This window comes from Vidua macroura, chromosome 4, assembly GCF_024509145.1.
Source record: "Vidua macroura isolate BioBank_ID:100142 chromosome 4, ASM2450914v1, whole genome shotgun sequence".
Taxonomy (NCBI): Eukaryota; Metazoa; Chordata; class Aves; order Passeriformes; family Viduidae; genus Vidua; species Vidua macroura.
This window is the reverse complement of record NC_071574.1, coordinates 5,437,913-5,463,754: the sequence shown is the minus strand read 5'-3', so window position 1 is coordinate 5,463,754 and position 25,842 is coordinate 5,437,913. Positions and strand designations below refer to the sequence as shown.

Genomic DNA, 25,842 nt, shown 5'->3' with positions numbered 1-25,842 from the left:
CAGTTACACTGGAAATGGACTGAATAATTTTTAACCTGGAAAGTACTGTATCATAATACTATTTAAGTTATTGCCTTTATTACAACTGGCATCATCTCTGAAAATCCACACAGGTATTGTATTGAAAATAAGCAGTAGGTGAGAAACTACAGATGCAGTTTAGCCCATCTGAAAACGGCTTTCCACATGAAGCAACACCATCAGAATAAAAAATGAACTTTCTTCATTCAGTGGATGAGGACAAGAGAAACTGATGTAAGTGCATTTTGTTCAGTTTAATGCAACGTCATTAGCATTTACTTTAAAAAATCTTATCTTAATTTTCTCGTTTTTGGGCAAGCATATCTTACTATGAAAGCAACTGAACTTTTAAGAGGTAGGTTTTTTTTCCATTATGCGCTTATTTATTTCCAATAAAACATAACCAAAAAACCACTAATATTTGCTTTTGGACAAGGATCCAGTCTCAAAGCCTGGTACAACTCCGACAGAGTTCAGTATTTTATTTGTCCTCAGCAGTACTAGGCTGCTTTGGAACCAGTGTATTCCAGGTTGTCTTCACAGTCAAAAGACCAATCTACCGACGGTACTGAACCCACCCCCTCCTCCTCCGCCTGTCGGCCCACAACTTCCCGGGGGATCATTGTCATCAAATCCATTGGGTCGGAAAGAGCAAGAGGCTGAGGCAGCTTGAAGTGCTTGTGTTCGAGCACTAAGCTCTTGCTCCTGAAATGAAAGAATAAAGACAATTAAAAAAAAAAAAAAACCCAACCCACAATCTCATGCCCTTGATGCCCTTTTTTTTTAAAGCAGCATCACTAATTTCTAGTGAACAGCTTTGCTGAACTTTCAAGTTGAACATCCGCAGCCAACCTAAGATGTACAATTTCGCTGACTGTCAGTAAGTGTAAGTGAAACAAAAGTAAATCATTCTGAGTTCATGCTAAAATTGTATTTTATAGCAACATGGGATGCCACTAAAAAATGAGACTGCTGATGAGAAGTTAACAAAACATGTTTTGATATATGTTTCATATAAATTTTCATCCTAGCAATTTTCATATGCTCTTGTTCTTGGTTGCAAAGTCAAAAGGTAAAACCTTTATATCAATGTTCGTTACTTTAAAGACATTTTTTCATTCCACTCCATCAACTGCATAGAGTAACAATATACTCAAATAAAAGGCCAAAAGATGGACAAGCTATCTAGTTTCTATTCACTGCAGCTTATCAGCTTTCAATTATTATTGCTATGCTAACTGTTATAACGTAGCAAGTCTCTGCAACTCTCAAGCACTTCATAAAAATGAGAGTCCACCGCTGGAAAACGCACCTGCACAAGGGGAAGGAGCATGAAATCTCTGCCTCATGCCAGCAGCTTTTTCAGCTGAATGCTCCTGAGGCTTCTTAAGACATCTAAGAAAGGGACTGAGCACACACTTTTCCCTCATTAGACGTACCATGCTCTATTTTGTCTCTGGCCAACTAGTTCAATAAACCCTGCAGCAATTTTCTATCTTTAGTATACCTTTCTCAAACTGGCCAAGAGCTTCAAAAATTGAGGGGGAGAAGGCAGATGTTGGCTCTGGAGGGCTAACAGGAAAAGACAGTGGACCTGGCAACAAACTGAAAGTGTTCCAGTGCTAATGCTCATACCTATAGCTGCCTTCACATGACACTTCATCACCACACACCTCCTTAAAGGCAATGGGAGCAAACTTTAGAACAGCGTTTTATTAACTACAGGGGTCACCCTCAATTTCTCCCTGACTGTATTATACTACCATGAAACCATTAAACTCAACTCTTGTCCAACTACTTTCACAGTTGCTAAAAGTAGATCTTGTGAGTTTAAATTATTTTGCCCTTTTCAAAAACACAGCCTAAGTCTGTAACTATTGTATGCTACTAAGGACTGACGTGCATACTCATTTTCAAAATTAAGATATTTGGAGGACACTGTCTACACAGATGTGTTGGTCATATTCCTCAAGGCAGTATTATGCTATCTCCAGCAATATGTGGAGTTGTAAGTATCTGGCTAACTTTATAACACACTAAAAACTATGGATGTTTACTAGTAATAACAAGGAAATATTAAAAACTTGTAGTAGCAGAAATCAACCACAGATTTTGATTAAAACAGCAGACCTTGCATAAATAGCCTGGTTAGTTCAAAAAGTACATTACCAAACTGTTTACCTTATAGCACTGGTGTTTTTACAAGCAATAGCCTTATTTCTAAAAACATTTAATGTTTTCAAGTTGTTATATTTATCTCCACAAGTACTACATTAGGTAAGTAAAACTTGATAGTCAGTACAGTTCTCTGGACTCAGAATAATGAAGGGCATTCTCCCTTGCTTTCCGTTTGTTTGCAGTAAGGGTTTTAAAATTTGTTTTAAATAGAGTGGGAGGTACCCATATTACAGGTTTAGTTATTTATACTGAAAACATCTTCATTTACCATGTGGTAAACAGATATGCAATAGCAAAACAAAAGCAGTAAGATACAGAATTATTTTGAACATATCTTTTGAAAATTAAAGGCCTTCTCAGGACAGAAAAATATATTCTTAACTTAGCTGGAAAACATTAATTTAGAACTCTGAACCAACAGTGAAATATGGCATCTTAAAATGAGAATAATCTAATTCAGTGAATCACAGTATTAGCATTAATTTCAGAAAAACAGTAACCAAGCACTTGTAATGAGTCTCAATTAAAATAAGAAAAGGTCAGGAGCTCAGAAACTCTGAGATTAATAAAACACTACAAAAAAAAAAAAAAAGCCAATACTGAAGAATTCAAAAGTGAAAGGTAGGTAAAGATCTAAAAACAAAAAAGAAAACCCTAGAAAGCAAACAAAAATAATATGTTTTGAAAATATTTTTAATTTTGAGACAATTATAATTACAAAAGGAAATAACTCACCAAATAACAAATAGGGCAAGGATTTTAAACTAAGCAAGGGTAGAGTTAGACTAGACAAAAGGAATGAGTTTTGGGGTTTACCCAGAGGTGGTAAATGCCCCATCCCTGGAAATATTCAGGGCCAGGCAGGATGGGACTTTGAGTAACCTGGTCTAGCTGAAGATGTCCCTGCTCATGGCAGGGGTTGGACTAGATGGCTTTTAAAAGCCCCTTCCAACCCAAGCTATTCTTTGATTCTGTGATCAGAGATTGCCACTACAGAAGCCAAGAGAAAGTCAAGATGAGACGTGGCACATAAGCAGAGACAGACAGGATATAAATGCTTTAACCAAGCAGCTTGAAAGTAACAAGAGAGTTGCAATTTAAGCTCTCAGTTTTCCTGTTCATGTTTGTAAAATACCTGCAGCAGATTTTCCACAGTGAGATTCAGCTCATTTTTTCTAAGTTAAATTTACCCAGTTCTTCTAATTTGAGTTGGCCTATAGCCCTTATAGGAACAGCTTAACCCATTAAAGAGCCCACAGTAAAACATACTTTTACTCCTAGAACATCAAAAAAAAAAAAAAAAGCAGCAATGCTCTAAGAAAAACATATTGAAGTGTGGAGAACACTGGGGTTTTTTCAACAGCAAACAAAAGACTGCCACAGCTAGGTGAAGTTCTCAGACCACAGGGAGTGTGCTGCTGGAAGTGCTGGTCCCAGAGGATATGGCATAGGCAGCAAAGGGAAAATGGAATCCAGTCACCCACATTTGGTCATCCTTTCAGTTGTTCCAGCATTTGGGTAAGAACAGTTTTGTAAGTCAAACTTCACTACAAATGAAAATGCACTAGTAAGAACACCACTTAGAAGTTTTTAAGTAAACTTAAGCCACTCTTGTAATTCAGTAAAGGCAATGAAAGTTTGAACTGTTTCAAGTCTCTCACATATGGAATGACAAGTTGTTAAACGAACTATACAAGCATATCCACTCAAAGTTTAAACTGAAATGAGTTTATGCCATTTTCCTTGATATTTCCCATCTAACAGTGACAACCTTACAACAAAACCTGTCCAGCAACACCAAGATGAAGCCAGACTGATGATTTATAAGGTTAATATAGCAGAATACTTAAAAGCTACCTTGTTCTTTCCTTTAGACTCCCTTTTGTGAGGAGACACCCTTCACACAAAGGAGAAACAAAGACAATCTTCTCTCATCTAGACTTTGCTTAGTTTCCTTGTCTTAGCTGTTTTAGCTAGAGGAGGAGACACCCTTTACACAAAATTTCCATCTTACCTGCAAGTATAGTTTGTTATCTTTTGTAATTGCATCCATGAGGTCTTTTTGTAGAGGAGGGTCTCCATTTACCCAGAGGCCATTTGCTGGATTGGTGTTGAAGCCACAGGTGCTGTTCTGCTTTTTGTAAAACAGAACATAAGCAGTGTCCTTTGGAAATCTACTGGTGATTTTCTGGACTGACTGAAATGAGGTAAATGTCACTCTGCTGTCATTGAACAGAAACCATTCTCTTGGCATCTCAGTGTCCAGCTCATTTTCTACAACAGTGCAAGGACTCTCCTCTGTAAACAACTTATCCTGAGGAGAAACTAAAGAAAGGGCTGTAGACTGGTGGCAGAGCCCTGAAGGCCCTGACCCAGTAACATTTCTAGCGTATGAATAATAATGTCCACTTTCAGAGGATACACCAGAATGCACCACCACAGAGCTCAACACATAGGGCACCAGTTGTGGGCAGGCCACTTCATCAGCACCAGAAGGCTTCAGTTTTTTAGCAAGGTTTTCTCCAGTATCAGAAATCTCCACACCAACAGACCAGCCTCCTGAAACAACAGCTAAAGGGGATGTTGCTCTTTTCACTGGCAGTTCCAATACAAGTGGTAGAGAAACATTGTCCAAGATTTTGCGCCTTATGTGACACTTTGGATCATATGAAAATCTCAAAAGAGTGAGGATGAGGTATTCAGGTTCCTCAATGATCTGCATAGTTTTTTCAGCATTCTGTAGAGAGGCACACTTTTCACAATAATATTTGTTGTCTCCACTAAGGATCTCAGGTGCCAGAAAATAATTGAGTAAGTCTGTAACTGACAGGGTATTTTTACCTACTAGACTCTGAGACATATCCCCATTATTTTCAACTTTGAGTTCAGAAATTGTGGTGTTCTCAGGGCTTGGCTCACTGGTAAAATCTTCTACGGTTCCTTCATTCATTATTGTGTCACATCCGTGATTTACTTCCAAATTACTGAGAGGTGTTTCTGCAGCAGGACTGGTTGCTGCAGTATTACTTTGCATCATGTAGTCATCTTTCACTTCAGAGTGCTCTATGCATTTTGGGTCAACATTCTCTAAGGAAGTTGGGGGACAGAAAGCCAAAGAGAGATCTGTGAAAGCTTCTTCCTTTTGAGACATACTTTTGCAGTTCAAACAGCATATGCTAGTCTTCAATTTTCCTCCAAACATCTTCTCTATCAGAGTTCTTTCTTCACTTCCCATACAAGGTGCTTCAGTAAATACTTGTGTTTTATGGGCAGTTTCTTGTGCCTGGGACTTGTCAGTCGTAAGACTTTCAGAACTCTTGGCTGAAGACAATGCTTTCAAAGTTCTCTCTTCTTCATGCAACCTGAAGACAAATAAAGAAAAATAAATCCAAGTAACTGTGCTATTTTCCAATATTGCCACAGTACTTCAGATCTTTTTCCAGCTAAAAAATATAGATGGTTAAGTTGCTAAAGTGTCTTACACTAAAAAATCTGTTTATTATTTTTTTGTATAAGGAAGCTGAAGTATAGAGTTCCAAAACAGAGTACAAGTGTCACAAATGCATTTTTTGTGGGTCTCATTATATACAACAGAACACAAGGGATATATTGAAAGAACTGGCAAATATCAAAGAAACCTAACAATGTTTTCATTATTTACCATTACACTGTGTTAATGAATCAGCTCTCGAGTTGACTGGGCCTGTATGTCAGACTTTGTAAGAGAAAAAGTAACTATTTGTCTACTGCCAGACTATTTCCAAAGAAAATGTCAGAATTCTGCACCCAGGAAAGTTCTGCAGCAAGAAAATCCAAACCAAAAGAGGAACCCAAAACACGGGGAAAAAAAATGAGAGAACACTATTTCACTATTGAGATAAATTTCTCCAGAAGCGGAATGTGTCTTAAAGTAATATTGCTTAAGCCCCATTTAACAAGCCAAAAATAAAGAGGGTTATTAATAAATTTAGGTATTACTGATTTATCTCTGCCACAGTTAATTTGCTTGCTTAATTAACTGGTTATAAAGACACGTACGTCTCTTTGTGATGTACTGGCCTTGTAAGAAACACAGCTGTCTCCACCAACACGAAATTCCAGAAGCACAACTAAACTGCTTTCACCAACTACATTAATTTAACAACAGGACCACAGCTTGAACATAATACCCATGTTTAGATTTATAAAAGTGGCACATTGTTACCACCATAACCTGTTCTCAATTATGTGGCTTCAAGATGGCATCCAGACTTCACTACAGACTAAATCCATGAAGAAAAGTAGTTTGTAGACTATACAGAAAACCAGAGAAAGACAGGAACGAGGCTGAAAATTCCTGATCCCCACTCATGCAGTGGAACTGTTACACAACTGCTCCTAAGAGTTCAACATTATGTGGTAAAGCTGTAGATTCATTCCCATTAATGGCATCATAACCATACCTGTCTAGCAGGAATCTGAGATATTCTGAACAATCCTGCTGGGATCGAGGGGTGAACCATGGTGGTCTGGAAGCTTCAAAGAAAATTCTAGGAGCATATGCCTCCCTCTGTTCAAGTGAGACAACAGGCAAGGTTACATAGGAACAACTTAAAAAGTTGGTTATATTATTTTAATAGAAACAGCTGAACTATGGACTACATTATCCCAGAGTAGCTGAATCAAACACAAGGTACACAAACATTTAAACAACTTAAGGGAGAGCCATTTATTTTGTGGCAATCACCTCTGGTACAAAGATAAAAATAGTTTATCCTGCTGGCAAATATTAATGTTTAGTGAGTACAAGCCAGGTATTTTAGCAGCTACCATTCTTGCTGGTGAGTTAAAAAACCTGTTTGCTTTCTTCAGAACACCAGTACTTTGTAAGTACCCATTTATTTTGAAGCTGATCCAGTCTCATCCTCTTCACAAGTTTATTGCTATTATTCAAAGAGAACAGAAGTGTCCTGTGCCCTTCCAGCATTAGCAAAATGTTTTGAACAGCTAATAATGTTCACATCAGAATTTGAACAACAATAAAATTTAGTGTAAGAATCAATGAAGAAGGCCACAGTTTACCCTAGAAAGATACATAAAATCAGCTTGTATATCAACTCAGGCCTTATTTGGAGTTTTTTCTTTCTTGCTTCTCAAAGAAAACCTATCAATAAAAACAACAAAATGCCAACATCTTCCACCTAGAGAAATGTGTATTTCCTAAGTCCATCCACACCATCTGAGCATTCGAAGGCAGACTGATTCCCATACAAAACTATAATATTTATACTTGAAATGCTCCAGAGGACTCCAATGGCATCAAGTTTGTTTCTCAATTTTGGTATATAGATCGAAGCTTAAAGAAAAGCAGATGAAAAACTGACATACCTGGGTATGGGCCAAAAATGCAAAAAGATGCTGTAATTTTCTCATTAGGGAATTACAGCCATTTAGATTCAGAGATAAAACATGTCTTCTGAAACTGAAATGAAAGAGACATCAGTTTCCTTGCTAACATTCTAACAATGCAGTTATCATTCCAGCTCAGATAAGTACTTCAAATTGAAAGAAAGCAAAACACATAACACTTCCCTTTAATACTGGAACTCAGCTCTAGTGCAGATATAAAATTACTGTATGGTAAGAATTAACACTGCAAAATACCTATGTCTTTAAACATTTAAATGGGTAGGAATGGGATACAGACAGACTTTTTAAATTACCCTTCCAGATTATAACAAAAGCATCACCAAAAGCGTTTACAATACAGCAGTGAGCAAGGACAGTGAGGAAAAAAGGACTCGTCTTTTGACACTGGGCAGAAGGATCAGGATTTTTAGTGGCTAAAATTGCAGTTTCCAGAGCTAAACTTGAAAAAAAAGCAATCAGCAACTGAGTGCAAAACAAGCCACTCTGCTCTAGCAAGGTGAGAGACCCCAGCACATGTTACTAATCTGTGAAAATCAAGAATGCACTAACTGCAAGAATTATTTGCAATGAAAAGAGCTGTTAAGAAGCACTTACTCTGTAGCCATAAAAAGTGCCTGAATAACACTGTTCATGTAGCAAGTATTTCCTAGATTTATTAGGCCTGTCTTCCCAGTTTCAGATTTTCCAGAAAGTCTAGATAAACAAGATGGCAAAGAACTGGATTGAGAAGTCCAGGCACTCTGACTGAGGATCAACTTAATCTTCTCTTCAGTGGGCTTGGGCATATCCTACAAGAGAAACATTTAACATGCTTAATAGGTTTCTTTATTTGCTTCTACCACAGGTCTTGCCATTCAGCAGTATTGTATCTTCCCCTGCTCCCCAGTTCTCATTCAAGGTCTTCCTGCTGTCCCTGATAGCCTAGGAGATACAACAGCCCCCCTGCCCTTGCTCCCTTCCCTCCCCCCAACCTTCTCCTTCAAAGCTTTACACTTATTTTATGTTTCAAACATAGGTCTGATATGAGATTATGTAGTTAGCTCTTTTCTCCATGTGGAAGCTCTAATTCTAATTCCATTTCCAAATTCTAAAGAATTTGGATCTGTGGAACTACAGATTCACATCTGGGAAAAGGAAAAAACATTCCACACTCTTAACATTCCTAATGTACCTTAATAGCTTCCAGAATGGGTTCATAGAGCTCTGGAAAACCTGAATAATGATACATCATACAGTGTATCAACTCAGTCAACTGCATCAAAAAGGCTGTACTGGAAGGCAAGCCATCTCTTTTGAAGGAGTGAACCAAACTGACCACGTGTGGGACAATCTGAATGGGAAAACAAAGAAACAAACAAAAAGGCGTTAACTGCATTTTCTCATTGTTTTTTTTCCTTCTACAAAATACTTCATTGAACTTCATTAGTTTATACATGCCAAATGACAGGGGATCTTTTGTTATTAAATAAGAAGTGGTTGAGAAACAATAATGTACATTAATCTTTACACATGACAATTTTCAAGCAGCACAATTAACTATTCAATGCTCTCTTTAGCTCACATAGAAAGTGTTAAAAGGAACTTTATGAACTTAAAAGGTGCATGCTAAGGTTTTTAAACAGTCAAGTGTCCAAAAGTACTCATCTTATTAAGGATATTAACTGCAGTTTGCTTTTGTGCCACCACTAACAGTTTAGCATCTTGTTCTTATTTCACAGATACGGTTTTTAAAACAAACCTCTAAATTTTCCTTTAACAGAATCTAATGCTTGGACTCAGGAGCCAATGAATACATTCTTGCTATTCCTACAAGAAGGAAACTGGCCCATAGCTCCACCTAGTGAGGCAGCTCAGCTCCGTAAACCACGACCATGTCATTTACTACAAGCTGAAAGTTTACCACAGCTATAGTAATCTCTTTGAGACTTAGTTCAGATTCAGGACTACTTTAAATTGGGTCAGACTAGAATCAGAAATGTTTACTTCATGTCCTTTTTCTTCTTCAGCACAGCTCTCTACTTTTAAAAGCATGAGACATTAGCCTTAAGACATCAAGTGGAAATTTACTTCAAAGCAATTTACAAAGAGGGGGACTTCTCACTGTGAACCAAAGTATTTCAGACACCTTTGCCAGTTGCCCAGCGATTAAGATTGATTAACTGTGAAAGAAGTTGATAGAATAATTTCTCATCATGAATTACTACCAAACAATTTGTAAGCTAAAGGCATAAAATACAGAACAGGAATCATAAGAATATAGGAATCTGAGGAAGGTATACCAATTGTATAACTGTATACCAAGAACTGATACAGTTCAAAACACCAAAGTAAAAAGGGCTAAGTGCAAAATACAGATTTGTCACTTTTCCAAATATTGGTTATTCTCCGGGTATAAAAAATATTTTTACATCTCTGATAAATAAACCTTGCTCTTTAGGTAAGCAAGATATCCACTGTTTAAAAATAAAAACACAAAGATGAAGTGTTCACTGTACCACAAGTCAATACTGAAAGCTATTGCAATGAAAAAAAATCCCATCTTCCACTTTATAAATGTTGGTACACAGCAATGAGAAAGCAACTACTGAGGTCCAAGAAGGAGCTTTGTATCAAGTAGATCTGAGATATGATAATTCTGCATAGACAGGCACATGGGAAGAAAAAGTATAGGTCTCAGTTCTGTCAAAGAGAGTCAAATTCTGCAGGCTGGATAATACTGGAAGTTACACTTCGAATACACACAGAATTCTCTCTTCTGGCTTGAGGTTGCATTAAACTTTTATATACCAGCAGATTTTTGATGATCATAAGTTCTACATCATAAGTACAAGACTGCTTCTGCTACAAAAATATCTAATTTATGCTAATGATGCTCAAGTGTAAGGAGGGGGAACGTAATTTCAGATGCATTACCAAGTAAATTCATTTCTATTTATCAAATGTGCATTTGACACGTTCATAATCAGACCATTTGTTATTAAAAAAGTAAACAAGCACTTAAAGTGGAGGAAGATAGTACAGAATATTAAATGGTAGTAGTACAAAAAATGATAGTGAAAGAAGAAAATTGTTTAAAATGGAGCAAAAAATGGTCATGAAATCTTGCAGGGAGGTGTTTATGCAGTACAGCATGCAGCCTCCAATAGAAATATTCTCTGGTAAATCAAATTCCTCTCTCTACAATAGGCTATCTCATATTTTACATTTTTTCTCATGTTTTGTCTCAGGAAAAAAGAAGAAAAGCAAGACAGAAAAATAGATGAAATATTTATGTTTGGGGATATTCAAAGCTTTTAATTGTAACTCAAATTTCTATCCTAAGACAAGATCAGGGCAGTGGAGAAACTTCAGAGATCTCTCGTTAAAAACCAACGTAACGGGCAAAAGCCAATTACTCTGACATTAAACAAAGGGCTTGATATCCTTTCAGAGCCTTGGCAACAGCTTAGAAACAATGTGCCAGGCTGTTACTATTGAATCTCAGACACTTCTCCTAAAATTTAAGCTGAACACCAAGCGTGGGAACACCTTGCTGTATCAATACAAACAGTCACTGTCACACCCTCCTATCTATGCCCTTAACTAATGGAATGCATTTTGAAAAGGGGTCATTAAGTATGGTGACCTTTAATTTGCCATGAACACTGACACAGACAAGCACAGCTTTCTGGAAGTTAAGTACTTCTTGGTCTTGAGCCTATTCAGGGTGACCAGGTTACATAAAGCAGATTATCACTGCTTTATGTATCACTGCTTTATCACTGTTACCTGTTTTCCCCAAACAGCTGTCCTCAAAAACCTACTTGCTATCCAACTTTATCAGCCAATTTCACACACATAAAATGGATTTCCAGAAGCATGCAGTCAAAATGTGGTGCCCAGATACTCCTGCCAGAAACAGATACATACAAGGAAGGACAATGCTTGCTTGCAGTTATATATGAAGTGGTTGAATCTGGAAGCTAAAAAGCCTTCCTGTAACCACAGGAACCTGATTCTAGGACCTTCCAACACACAAAAACCAAGCACATCAATTCTGTTGCTCTATACACCCATTTCAGAAATGACACAGAGAGTGACAATTCAAAGCACTGAAAAACGGTTATTTAGTAACTCACCAAATGAAAAGCTTCTGGAGAATGCTGGAAACTAAGTAACATGTGGGAAAGGACAGCAAGGGCACCAGGCCTCACTAGAGGAAACCAAAGTCGATTAAAGACCTAAAAAAACCCATATTTATTTCAGTGAATCTGCAAAGTAAAATATCAGTAAACACAAAAACAAATCTTCCAACACACAGCCATTTGAAACAGACAAAATCATTAGATGCAAGTGACAGCTATAGATGCATTTACATATTTGCAGAGTAAGAAGACACTGTATGTTACAATAAAAAGGATGGTACACAATTGCATAGCTGGTAGCAATTCCTTTCCCTCTCCCTCAGTTTTGAATGCTTTTGCCCAACATACCAATTCAATTTTAAGCAGAGTGACATCAATGAGGATGGTAAATTTCTGGACTGCAGCCAATCCTTTCAGCAGTGCAATCACCCATGTTTCCACATGCTGAGCCAGAGGCCAGGACAGCCAGTCAATCATTCTGCAAGGCAAGAGGAGAACAAAAAATATAAAAAAAATCAATATGCCACTAACTTTAATCTCAACAAAAAAGATACTCTATATTAGCTTGCAACGTGCTTATGCAATAAGACTCACAATAAGTAATGAAGGAATGTTGGGCAAGTGGTAAATTAATTTTGATTATATCTCAAGTCATTTAACTCTGAAATTAATAATGATTTATTATTTAATACATTTGAAGTAAATATGCATCCCCAGAAATATGTTATCATAAAAAAGTCAATATTTTTTTGTATTGTTTCTTGTTGGTCTAGAAAATGCACCCTGACTTTATAGACATTGAGGTAACATATGGCAAAAACTTACTGCTGAAAAAGTGCCTGTACCTGGTAACCTCCCCTCTAACACCTTTTACTCCAATGCAGACCAAAACTGACTACTAAGGAAGCCTCTTCAACTTACAGCTACACTGCTGGAAGCCAACTCAAACACTCTAAATGAAGGGTAAAATCTAGTAATTTTAAATACATTGAGCAGTCTTGGGTCTGCATACATCTCAAAAGGGAGCATTTCGCTTGAGCTAAGAAAAAAGTGAAGGGGCCTCCCGTGCCTAGAAAATACAGTGAAATATCAGGAACAGAAAACAGAGGTATTTTCAATTAATAGTCAATTTATACTGATCCTTAAGGCAGACAAGCAGATGAGTTGAAACAATTCTAAGACACAGACAATACTGTAAGGGAGTGCCAGCTAAAACATGAAATCTAGGCTTTGTTCTTCTGAGATTTTACTTGGCAATATTTTGACTTTTTTTTAATTGTCCACAAGATTCCTTTCTTCAAACAAGATGAAGCAGGACTAATTAGGTGGAAATAAAAACTGTCTACCACAAGAGTGGACAGATATTGAGACAAGTTATAATGTCTATATCTTAGAATCTGCACCTATAAAATTCATAGGTTTCTCTAAAACAAGAGATCTTTAGAACTGCCTTTTTAACAAATCTCACCAAGTTTCTTCTGTATTACTACAAAAAAAAAAAAAAGAATTTGGGGAAAAAAGCATGACAACATCATAATCAGTGCTCTGAATTTACACAAAGCTCTCCTTTCCTCAAGATGTTAAATTCAAACATATTTATCCTGAGCAACCTTTCCATATATCCTCTAAAACAGAGACTCAAAAACACAGGCCCAAGCTGTTTTTGTCTGTGAAGAAATAACCTTAACCTAAAAAACAGACCCCACAACTCATAAACCAATCATCTTCAAATCTTCCCCTCCTTGATTTGTAGGCTTGATATTTTTCAGCAGTCAGAAACATCTTCACAGCTAATTTAAACCTAACGACAATATATTGTTTTCTTAACTGTTTAGACAAGTATTTTGTAGAACCCTACATCAGAACTACTATTCTAAAACATCTGACTGTTAATCTGAGACTTAGTGATTTTGAGAGTAGAAACAAAAGCCAGAAAAAGAGACAGAAGTGAACTTGCAGACCTGCTTGAGACTGTCCCAAAAAGCATCAAATCTTAGATGTGGTAGGTGAAGATCAGGTATTTTGGTTGCATTTACTTGGCTTCTACCCTGTTGCAATCAATGACTGCATTTTTAGGCAGATATTAGTATGGGCCATAATGATCATGAATATAAACAGAGGATGCTTTTTTGGGGTTGACTAGATTAAGAGAACCTTAAAAGCTTCAAGAGGACCTTCTCCCTCATACCACCCTAAAATCAGCAGGTCTTTATACCCATGTGTGTTCCTAGTAAGGACAGTATTTTTGATATCTTTGAATAGAAAAAAAAAAATTATTTGTGCAACCTCGAACAGTGACTTCTTTCACAAAATATCTTCTTCACCACATCAAAGAATCTGGCAGCTCAGGCATGAGTCCCTCAGATTAGAAAAAAAACCCCAAAATAGCAACAGAAGATCCTCAGACTTCCTGGCACCCCAAATAAATTATAAGTCTTTTACAGAATTTCACATTTTTTCCACTAGGACAGAGCACCTGGTTATATCTGGAGTTTTTCCTAGCAAAATTTTCAGTTTCTCTTAACAAAGATACTTGGGTTGAAATGCAAAGAAGCATTATATTTGTCAGGATCCTCAGTACAGCCAGTTCATTTCCTCCCAGAGTTCTGAAGTAGACTCTTAAAGTAGCCATATATATCCTCAGAAAGATTCAACAATTTTCTGCTTTTCCTCACTGATACTTCAGGTAAGGTTTCATGAGACAGCTGAGTCAATCACAAACAGCTCAAGCCAAATTCTAACACGATCTTGTGTCTAATGTACCACCCACTCTGAACAAACTCAATTTAGGAGTCTGTTAAATATAAGTTATTTACTATTCTGTGCTCAACTTTAGAAAGTGCCACAGATGTTATTAGGAAGTGAGCAATAAGGTCTCTAATTTACAGTCACCAAAGCTCTGCTAACTCTCATCAGACCTTGTTGTGCCTGGAGTTCTGCATCTCCTGGGAATGCTGCAAGCCTGATGACAGCATAGTCATTTGGTGCTCCAGACATTCCAGCTGCATTAACCTCCTAATAATTGCTTCACTAAGCCAGAAGAGAGTAATAACTGCAAAGGGTTGCCAGAGGTAGAAAATTAAACTGGATGCAGTGTTGACATGAGGTTCCATTGAATCAACATTATTCCATGGAACAAAACTAGAGGCTCTTAAGAGAGAGCATTACCTCAAAGAATAAGGTAAAAACAAGAGAAAAACTCACCCATTACATGGCTGGTACCAAAAAAAAAGAGTATTTATTTGATAATAACAGCTCCTACTGTAACCAAAGCTCAGTATTGCATTACTTCCCTAAGCAGAGGCACACAGCAAAGCTGTTCTCAAGCTACAGTTATATGACCATGCTGTCTTGGTGCAGCAATGCCACATAAATGTTAAAACTATGCTAACTTGAAAATTAATCACCAGCACATTACTGGCAAATTATAAGCATGACCAAATCCTGAATTTCCCAGCTCCAACCTTTAGACTGGGAACACAGCTTTGCTGAAATTTCTTCAGTCAAGGAGATTCTCTTAAAGACCCTAAACAATATGTCTTACCCCAAATTGTATTACTAATGCTGCTTCTTTTCATTATGTTTGCAACTCAAATACAGCTTCTCAACTTACTGTAAAAACACAAGGGATGTTTTCAGTGTGAGAAAACCCACCAAGATATTCAAGCACTACACTATATGAATGCTTAAGTATTACAGTATGCTCAAATGGATGTACTTAAAATTAACAATATTGCAGACACTGAACTCTTAGTTTAAGGCTTCTTAAAAGTTATTGTTTAAACAATAGAAATTTCTAATAGTCCCCTGTTTAACTGCATTACCCATTTTCCTACCCTTTAGTGGTCAATAACAGCTTCTTCAATGGGGTTAAAAAAAAAAAAGGACTTGAAGGTTTTCATCCTTCTATCGCTGTCATCTTTCTGCATCATTATTATTCACATACCTGAAGATACTAACCACGATTGCAATCTGAATCCTAGTCTGTTTACACTGCTACCCATCGCCACCACATTTACTCAAGGTTAGATTAATGACAAACATAATATGCAATTGCTTTTACATAATTTCTATTTCTCTATCATTCAAAGAACATCCAAAAAAACCTATGAGGGTTTGAGTGAAAAGGGTAATAGAGGTTGTTCTCTGTGAATCCTTCTAAAAAATCATTAAGATATCTAAGCAGGAAAAAAGCCCTCAAAACTGAGCAGTGAAACTCATTTTGAACTGGCTCCTCTCTTCAGAGCAGGAGATGATGGTTAATACCATCACATAAGAATGCTACCCTGCCTCTTGGAAAAGCAGTAAGGTTCATCTTCTGAAAACAAGGCCTTGTTTCTCAGCTTGACTTTAAACCCCATGAAATTTCCTACTTACGCCATCTTCCATAAGGCAGGAGACCTCACTTAAGATGTCATCTAAGAGGAACACAGGTTTCCTCTCAGTTTCTATTTAACCCTCTTCATCCACCCCAGCAGGGCTGGAGAAGGAAGCCACAACAGCAATGAATGCAGCAACCTTAAACTGAAACCATGGCAGTAATATCCACAGCATCATATATATATATATATATATATATATATATATATATATATATCCTTAAACCCTTAACATGCCAAAAAGCATGACTTGGAAGACCATCTTAAAAGTTTCTCTTCCTCACATTTTTGTTTGGTTGATTTTTTTTAATGGAACTTTAGTAACAACTTCAAGAAAGGCAAGATTAAGAAAGAGACTCTTCTCTCCCTTCATAATTAAATACATTACCTGCACAGAGCTTGAGTCATACTTGCATCTTTCACATTAGGATCTGTAGTAAGGCTCCTGATGAGGACTGTAATCATCTGCAATGGTATGTGCTGCACAAGACTTGCCAGTGCAACAGAAGGCTCGAATGAAGCATCTGTAACAATTGAGTATGGCATAACGTAAGGGACTAAAAACAAAATCCCACAGAAAAAAAAGTAAGCTTTATGTTCTACCCTACAATCTTACCATAGTTTAAAAGTGACAATAAATCTATCCTGCATCTTGCATTCTATTATGACAAACCAAAGCAAAATTAGAACGTATCAATGAATTAAGGACAACGAACAGCAGTGAATTCTTTAGTTCATTTCATAACCACGCAAGAAAGTGACAATCTGCCAACTACTTCCTCCGTCACCCTAAGTGGAATTGAGAAGGAGGTTTTGTATTTTTCTAAAAAGCAGTACCATAAGTTGTTTATTATGCTTCCTATCAAGCCTAGGAATTTAGTGCAGCTGGTAATTCCCCACGTCCTATCTCAACAACTCTCTGCTAACCATACCACTTATGGCAAAATGCAATGTTGAGTTCCCAAGTGCCTCAACAGCAAAGGCACTTTGCAATGGGAACTATTATAGTACTTCACAGATTTCAGGAGTCAGAAAAGACCTATTTACAATCACATTTCCATTACTCAGGCACTGGATGCTTCCTAAAATTTTATATATTGCTTTTACATATATTACTTATATATATTTATAAATCCCAATTTGTTGAACAGTTCCAAGGAGCAAGAAGAAAGAGCAGCTTTTCATCGAATAGCAGAACTGGAAGGGTTGGAGTAACAGTGTTGGAAGGGACCTCTGGAAACCACGTAGCCTGACCCCTCTGCCAAGGGGCAGGAGCAGGTAACACAGGAACACACCCAAGTGGGGTCTTCCTCCCTCCAGAGAGGGAGATTCCATGACCTTCATGGGCAGCCTGTTCCAGTGCTCTGCCACGCTCAATCTAAACAAGCTCTTCCTCGTGTTAAGGTGAAACTTGTGTTTTAGTTTATGGCCTTTGCTCCTTGTCATGTTGCTGGGCACCACCAAAGTCTGACACCAGCTTCTTGGCAACAGCCTTTCAGATATTTATATGCATTTTACTATTGATAGTTTTAAATCTTTCTTAATAGGGCACCCAAAACCTCATTTCGGTATGTGATTTAAAGCACTGTATCAGCAGCTTTTCCAAACACCATCCTACTCTGCAGCAACATAAATCACTATTCCCCCTCTAGCTTTTTTGGGGAGGACAGGAAATAAAAAAGGCTTTGCTTTCTCGACAGTCAAGAAGTTGCATTTTAGTATCCGGGTGAGAAAGCAGTGGTTACCAGGTGACGCCTGCAGAGAGCCTTAAGCTAAGGCTTCTCCTCTTCTCTGAATAACCTACGCGCCGCTCCCGCTCACCCGTGGCGGAGATCACAGCGAAGAGCTCCTGCAGGGAGGGCAGCAGCGTGTCGGGCTCGGCCTTCCAGACGCTCCTGAGCAGCGCGCTGACCTGGGTCACCTGCGAGACGTAGAGGCGCAGCTCGGCCTCCCGGGTGCCCTGGCTCTGGAAGTGGGCGATGCTGCGCACCAGCTGCTGGCAGAAGGCGAGCGAGAGCTTCCTGCCGCGGGGCAGGCACTGCGGGAAGTCGCCCAGCAGCTGGCAGAGGCGGGCGCAGAGCGGCGGCGCCGGCCGCTCGCACACCAGCCGCAGCGCCTCCACCTGCAGCAGCTCGAAGAGCTCCAGCACCGAGGGGCAGCTCATGATGAGGCGCAGGCCCGCCTGGATGTAGTCGAGGATGGCGGGGTCGCGGTTGCTCAGCTCGCCGTAGCCGCGCTGCAGGAGGCCGAGAACGAGCCCGCGGTTAAAGAACGCCTCGAACTCGGCGCGGTGGAAGCGGCCGTAGGCGTCCAGCACCTGCCGCCCCACCTGCCGCTGGAAGGGGTCGGGACCCTGCAGCACCAGCCGGGTGCCGAGCGCGAACATGGCGCGGCACTGCGCCTGGCTCAGCGGCGTCTCCGCCGACTCCACCACGCGCCGCACGATCACCCGCTTCAGCGGCAGCGGGTGCGAAGAGCTCACCAGCCCCTCCAGGATCTTGTCCATGGCTCCGAGCGCATCGGCCGAGCGGCGGCGGCGGCGGGCCAGACCAGGCCTCGGCGGGGGCCGCCGCCGCCGCCGCCGCCTCCCCGCGGCCCTCTCGCCGCCCTGCCGCGCAATGCCGCCGCTCCCCCCGCGGCCCCCGCAGCTCCGGCCCGGCCCTCGCCCGGGCGGCGGCGGCGGTCCCGCTCCCCGGCCCGGCTGAGGCGACCCCGACGGAGGCGACCGAACTCCGGACCCGACCCGGAAGCGGAGCCCCGCGAGCGGGAAGCCAGTCCGCAGGGGGCGGGGGCGGCATCGCGCAGGCGCCGGCTCAGCCACGCCCCGCCCCGCCCCCCGCGCTGGTGACGGCCAATGGCGAGCGAGGGCGGGGCGGGGGCGGGGTCCGGCCGTGAGGGGGCGGGAGGAGCGGCGCGGCGGGAAAGGCTCGGCGGGGCCGCAGGGGACGGGCTCGGGTGCCCGGAGAGGCTCCGAGGAGCCGGAGAATTCAGAGTCGGCGCGGGTTGCCAGCCTGTCACCTGCCCCCCGGCGTTCACGAGGTCCCGCCGGCTTGCTCCGTCCTCTCTCACGGAGACACTCTGGCGCATGAGGCGATGGCCGGCCGCCCTCGGCCTGCGTGTACCGGCCGTAAGCTCCTCCTGGGATGTATATTTATTGCTTCATTACCCGTCGGATGAGCGGCAGTTGTTGCTTTAGTTATTGCTCATTTTTGGATGCTAGTTACGGGTGTGCTTGTGACCAGCAGCGCTTCCTCAGAGAAGCCTTTGCTCTTTAGTAGCGCTCTAACAGAGCAGCAGTTAATGCTGGCACACACGTGCTTGTTGGGAGGGTGTTCCCATCCTTATTTAAGCCTGGTAGTCCTTCATTTCTGACCCCGTTTAGCTCCAGTTTCCAACAATCAAATCTTCTTAATGTACTTTGCATTTTCATACCACAATACGTTTTGAGAATAAGTGAAAAAGAGTTCTGCAAATTACTAAGACTGAATATAATCATACAGTCACGGAATCAGGGAATGGTTTGGCTTGAAAGGGATCTTAAAAGGTCATCTAGTTACAGTCCCTCCTACCATGGGCAGGGATGCCACTCAGTACATCACCTTTCTCAGAGCTCTCAATACATCACCTTGTCCCATGTTAGCTCTTTGACAACTAGGTAACGAGAAAGGTCACAAATTGAATTAAAACCATCATTGCCAGTAAACAAACTGGACACCAAACTCCACTCACTCAAAACAAGTCCTTTAGGCCAGCTCACTGCTGACGTAGGTGACAGTCACTGGTGACAGGCCAGCTCACTGGACGTGCTGGCAAAGCCTTCTTGGTTTGCTGTTGCTCAAAGCATCTTCATGCTATGTGGTTGAGCAATACCTGTAATTCAGCATCAGGAGAGTATGGGAAATGAGCCTAATTAATCCCTGCTAGTCTCTGAAGTGGAACAGGTGCAGAATCTGAGCTGGAGCTTAGGCTGACAACAGACACCGTTGATTTAAGAGTAAGAAAAAAGATCCACAAACCCTCCAGGGAGAGCTATGAGATACTACAGCTGTCAAACAACAAAACACGACCAAGAAGTTCAGAGATGGCCTGAAAATTGAGCCCCCTATTGATAAATTATTTCAATTGCTCAGTTAAACAGCTTAGATGACTTGAACTTTGCTCCTCTGTCCTTCAGCTTTCTGTTTGCTCCTCACAGAAGTCTGGTTCTAGAAATCACTGTGCAATTAACTGAGTTATTACAGTCCAGTATAAAGTGTGTTGATCAAGGGCTTTTTTACAAGAACTTTTCAAAGGTCAGAGGCTGTTACTACCAACATCTTAACTATCTAAATTGTGTTTGTACAGTGTTCTGTATGGGAATGATATCTAAATTAACTCTTTTTTTTTTTTCAGAAGGACTTTGTTGCAAACATACATAAAAAATTAACCTTGAAGAAGGTGCTGGATTGTGTGGCTTGTATACATGTGTATTTCAAGTAATAAAGCCAGCAGTGAAAAACAAGTGGTTAAGTGTTACAATGCTGGGTTGAGTCACTGAATTGCCTGTGACCTCAGAGCTAAGACTAACCTGAACTGTGAGGATGATCCTAATTGCAACCTTACTATTAGATATGCAATTACCAATCTATAATTACGAGCTAAATTGTAGAATACTGACTGTTCCTCTGTTTACAGTGAAATCTGACTCCTGTATATAAGAACATTACTAGATGTGACAAAATTAAAATTCATTCTTCAGTGAACAAAATATATCTTTAAATACTTTCTCTGAAAAAGTAAGTAAAGCACTCAGTCATGTTTCATGAAAAGTAATGATTATTGTTAAATACTAATTACTCTTACTGTGAAAAAGCACAAATAGCAGCAGAAGGTTAACTGTGGTGGCAACTCTGTGATAACTCAACAGTCTTAAAGACAGGAATGCCAAAAGGAAACATTTTACTAATAATCCTGGATTAAAGATATCCTGTCAGCCTTATGCATGAGATGAATTCTTTCTAGCAGAACATTTCATAGATAAGGGGGCCATCCTAAAGGCTTGTGAGGCTCTGGATGCAGCATCTGCCCATTCCTTATGCTACCCCTGTGAAGCAGTCTGACACGCTGGACTTCCTGCTGCTGTACAGAGGTATCTGCGTGGCATGTCCAGCGAGGTCAGGCTTCCTGAGAGGCAGGATCCCATAAGTCTGCAACAGGTTCAGGGCCTCTGACAGAGAGCACCACGTGGCTTGGCTGTGTGCTTGCATGACTGCTAAATGCAGTGTAAGACAGGCAGCAGGAGACCAGGGGAGATGAGGAGCAGGCTTCTCTTTTTCAGTCACAGCTTGCTCTTCGAAGTGTCACTGCGACATGAAACTGCACCATGAGTCGGGAGCTCCTGAGCAGTACTTGTGGCCTCCATATTGGTGTAGATACCCTGAATTAGCTGCAGGGTTGGTATCTGTCAGGTACAAAGAGAGGTAGCTGGGTGCTTGAGAGGTTCAATTAATAATGTTTGCTAACTCTTAATTAAGTGTTTTAAGTTTGAAAGTGTTGATTAGAAATGCCTGAACGTTGAATTATTGTGTTCTAGTTGTACACTGTCGCATGTCCCAAAGGTTCATTCAACTGATAAACAACAGGGCCAGAGGTTTATTTATCCAAAAATCAAGACAGCACAGCATGCGGCCCAGTGTCTTACTGAAACCTGATATCATGATGCAATTATTTATTTTTGAGGAGAGAATCTTTGATTTGACAGAGCTGTTTTGCCTCCTGCAGATACAATCTGTCATGATTCAGTTTTGCATATATAATAAAAGTATATTTGCAATGTCAAGGAGCAACATCTGACTGAATGTGGCTTTATTTCTAGTTCTGTATTCGTTTTTCTCAGTTGTAAAAGAGGGATGTTGCAGGGCTTGCATTTGGTATTCAAGACCTGTGCAGTAATTGCCCTAAAAGCGAGGAGCATCTGTAGCTTCAGACAAGGAACTGGCTATTAACAGCCAAGATTAAAGGCTGCAGTTCAGCAATGGTGGGAGACCTAGGTAGCTCCTTAACATTTATGGGGCAATAATCTGCCACAGTATTAGGCTGAGGCATGAAGAAAGTTTAAGGAGACTCAGGCCTTAAACACATACAGCAAGGATTGTGGGGCCAGAAAGGTGATGCTTTAAAGGACAAGCATATCTACGTGAGATAAACTAATAGACAATACCTGCCACTGCAAATTTCCAGGAATAAGAAGCATCCCTGTGATTCAGCAGGGCTCAGATATATTTTGGCTGAAAAACTGTGTCTCATCTCAGGCTTCTTTGCCAGATACATCTGCCTTCCTCACTAAGTGCTCTGACTCAGTAAGGGGTTCAGTGGGTCCACTGTGGTGAGTGTACTTTGTGTTTCTTCCTTTTACTCAAAAGGGTGACTGGCAGATCTTTACACTACATCTTTCTCTCAAATCTCCCTTACATGAATAAACAATACTGCTTGTTACCAAATATACTTTTCTCACTGATGTCTATCTCAATGCATGACCTAAAGAAAGTGAATGTACTAGCCATGGTGAAACAATGGTGGTTAGATTGATATTTGCACAGTTGGAAACTCAGCTGTGCATTAGACTCTCCTTGTTGTTCTTCACTTTGTGAGGTTTAGAATTACATCAGTAAAGTCTCACAATGGTCAGGAAGGTTTAAGGTCCCTGGACATTCACAGCTGTACCCCAGAGGCAATCTATATGCCAGCTTTGTGTTTCACCAGTATGAAGTGCATAACTTTCCCAAGCCCTGACAGTGTAAAAAGTGAACTTTTGGTGGCTCCATATCTCCTTTCTCTTGCATTGCAGAAAATGTTCATGATAAATGTCCCAGATTTTAAAGTTGACATAACTCCCTTATGTTTGGGATGTGTGACTCTAGATGTTTAAATATAGAGAATCAGACTAAGTTGTGCCAAAACCCCTCGAATTTGTGTAATCCTTTATTTATTTTACTTGTGCAAATGCTTGCTTTGCATGCATAAATTTGCAATACAAATGTGACTTGAGTGTGTTCATATGAAAATGTGGCATTATGTAGGAATTTATGTGCAATGATACATACTATTTTCAGGGAAAAATTTGTAATGGTGATCATCTCTTTCAAGTACAAACTGCTCTTAAACCCAGAAAAGCGAGCCTCTGTGAAGAGCTTCATTTGATAAATGATACATTTGATAAAATTCAGATACCTGCTGAGGAAATGGCCTGTTTATAGAAATAGAGTTATACATCAACCCAGCTGTCTGACAGAAAATAATAAAACTTGATTGCCTGCAAGGTCATCTATGACTCAGAAATTAGACAGAATGTGGACTGTGGAAGTCAGCTATGAGGCTATGGCAGAGAACAATGCATACTCGATTGAATCCTCCCCAGAAGATGTGTCAAATATCACACCTTTCTCAAGAAAGAAGAGACTCAGTAAGAAAATATGAAGCATTCTACTTCCTTGCATAGCATGCACAACTGACTTAACAGGTTTTTCATGATGTGATAGCTCTAAAATTTTTGTGAAATGTTTGGTAGTTGCACAGGCATCCAAATAGATACATATTGTAATTTGTAAAAATGTGGCAGCATGCTTCACAGTAGCAGGAAAAGTATCAGGTTTAGCTTAAGTTAGACTGCTGGTTTTTTTATCAGTTTTTAATGAGACACTTGGCAGAACCAATACTGAAATCCTTATAGCTGTTGGCTGACACACACAATGTCTGCTGCTTAATGAAGGAGTAAATTGTATCATAAATCTCCTCTTTTTATTGCTGTTTCTTTGTATGAGGAGTGGAAATCAGCTTTCAAACTTACTGCTGTCTCTTTCTTCATATATTATCAATGTGTATTGTAAAGGATACCATAAAAGGATTTAATTTGTCCAAGACCAAATATCAAAGATGCTATCACATCTTCTGGTAATATATTTTATATTTTTATTTTATAAAAAATTATATTTAAAATATAATATTTAAATTTTTAAAGATATTTTATGGATGACATTTGGTGGAATAATTGAGAACTAAATGCATATTATCATTAAAAAGAAGTCCAAAAATACATGGGGAATCCAGAAAAAAAAAAAGTAGAAAGTAAAATTTCACAGAATAAAAAGCTGTATTCCTGAGAGATTTGCCCATGGCTTGATTTGTGTGTATTTTAAAAAATTCACCTTATTGGAGTCCATTGATTTTGCAGTATTACAATATCTGTGCATCCTGTGACGATCTCTGTGTACCTTTGCTAGTTGTTGCCTTACATTTATAGCACTTCTCTCACTAATCCAGCATTTTTGCATGTATGGAACCCTTTGCCCTGAGCTAATGAAACAAAATGTTTTAGTATATGCCTGATAACGTGGCACAAAAGAAATTTCATTCTTTTCAGTGGGACTTCTGTAAGGCTCAACTGGTCATCATTGCCTGAGCCTTTGCTTTTCTACTGATGTGTGCAGACTCCTCCAAAGTGGAGTAATTTACATAGAGTCTGTATTTTCTCTTACTTCCATAGAGCTGTTATTACCACTGGTCAGGCTTCATCCATTTCATGGGCTGTACAACTTCATTTGTTCTGATTATTCTGCCAAAGATTAAGCATTGGTTTTCCCAGCTTCTAGGAATTTTATTCCAGGTAATAATCATGATTTTCCTTTCTTCACTTAAGCCATCAATAGATTTGTTGGTTGTACATCAGTCACAAATGTGTCTTGAAATCTGTACCTCTTGACAAATCCACGTGAAATCAGCATTTTTATCCTAATGCATATGATGAGGAAGAGGAGGTCAGACACAGGGACATGACAACATATGTCTTCTTTCCTTGTAAATCTAAGAAAAAGAGTCTGACTTCCAGCTTGATGAATCCCAAAACACTAGAGAGATCATACGCTGAATAAATTCACCTAGCAAGTGAAGTGCTCTGGAATGAGGAACACAGCAGATCTGGACAATAATGAGGGAAAGAAAATAAAGAGTATTTTCAGCAAATGTGCAAGCATGTTTAATGAAACAGAAGGCAGATGCAGACCCACTAGCATATATCCTCCAAGACTAGGGCAGCCTAAGTGCATTGTGTTGGCCTTGTACAGACATCCTCAAAGATTTCACACTTAAGTGAGCAGATCACAAGGAGTAAGTTAGCCCTAAGACACAGGGTAGTCACACTGGTAATCAGAATGTATAATTAGTTTCTATCTTCTGCCAGCAATGTCAATGCAGTTTAGTGATTTTTTTTAAGAATTTGCACAGCTGCAGTTTCATTTACCTAGTAGATTGTGGAATTTTTTTGCTTTTTAAATTCAGCTCCAAAATCCAAATCCCCTGATTTCTTAGCAACAAAGCCATGTATCTTAATTCAGAATATTTTGGTTTGGAATCTGTGATAATCTTCAAAAGTAAGCCAACCTGTCCAAATTTTGATACCTTGTGTGTGGTATTGGATGCACTAACTGAAATGCATAACACCAAAAGGAATAGTAACCATTTTTTGGGTTGAATAGCTGAATTATTTGTTAAAATTTGGATCACTAAGAGAATTTTCTATACCTCAAGCTTACTTAAGATCCATGAAAATAACTATTACAGGATACAGAGAAGCAGTGCAGGGTCAAAAGTATACTGTGAAATGTGAAATTTTTAAAATGTATCTTTATTTTGATTCTGTTTTAAATTTCAGCATAGATGGAAACCCAGGATGCAACACTTGTGATAATTCAATAGCG

General features: G+C 39.6%; 1 protein-coding gene across 1 annotated transcript; it reads right to left on the bottom strand.

Moving 5' to 3' along the window:
- Positions 1-381: 381 nt before the first annotated feature.
- On the bottom strand, positions 382-18,660 carry USP38 (ubiquitin specific peptidase 38). The gene is made up of 10 exons (XM_053976002.1): positions 17,933-18,660; positions 16,500-16,635; positions 12,081-12,210; positions 11,727-11,828; positions 8,780-8,938; positions 8,203-8,396; positions 7,567-7,660; positions 6,642-6,748; positions 4,214-5,561; positions 382-726 (listed from the first exon to the last, which is right to left on the bottom strand). Exons 1-10 carry the CDS (start codon positions 18,615-18,617, stop codon positions 565-567), a joined length of 3,117 nt encoding a protein of 1,038 aa, XP_053831977.1. The 5' UTR covers positions 18,618-18,660; the 3' UTR covers positions 382-564.
- Between the last annotated feature and the right edge of the window lie 7,182 nt (positions 18,661-25,842).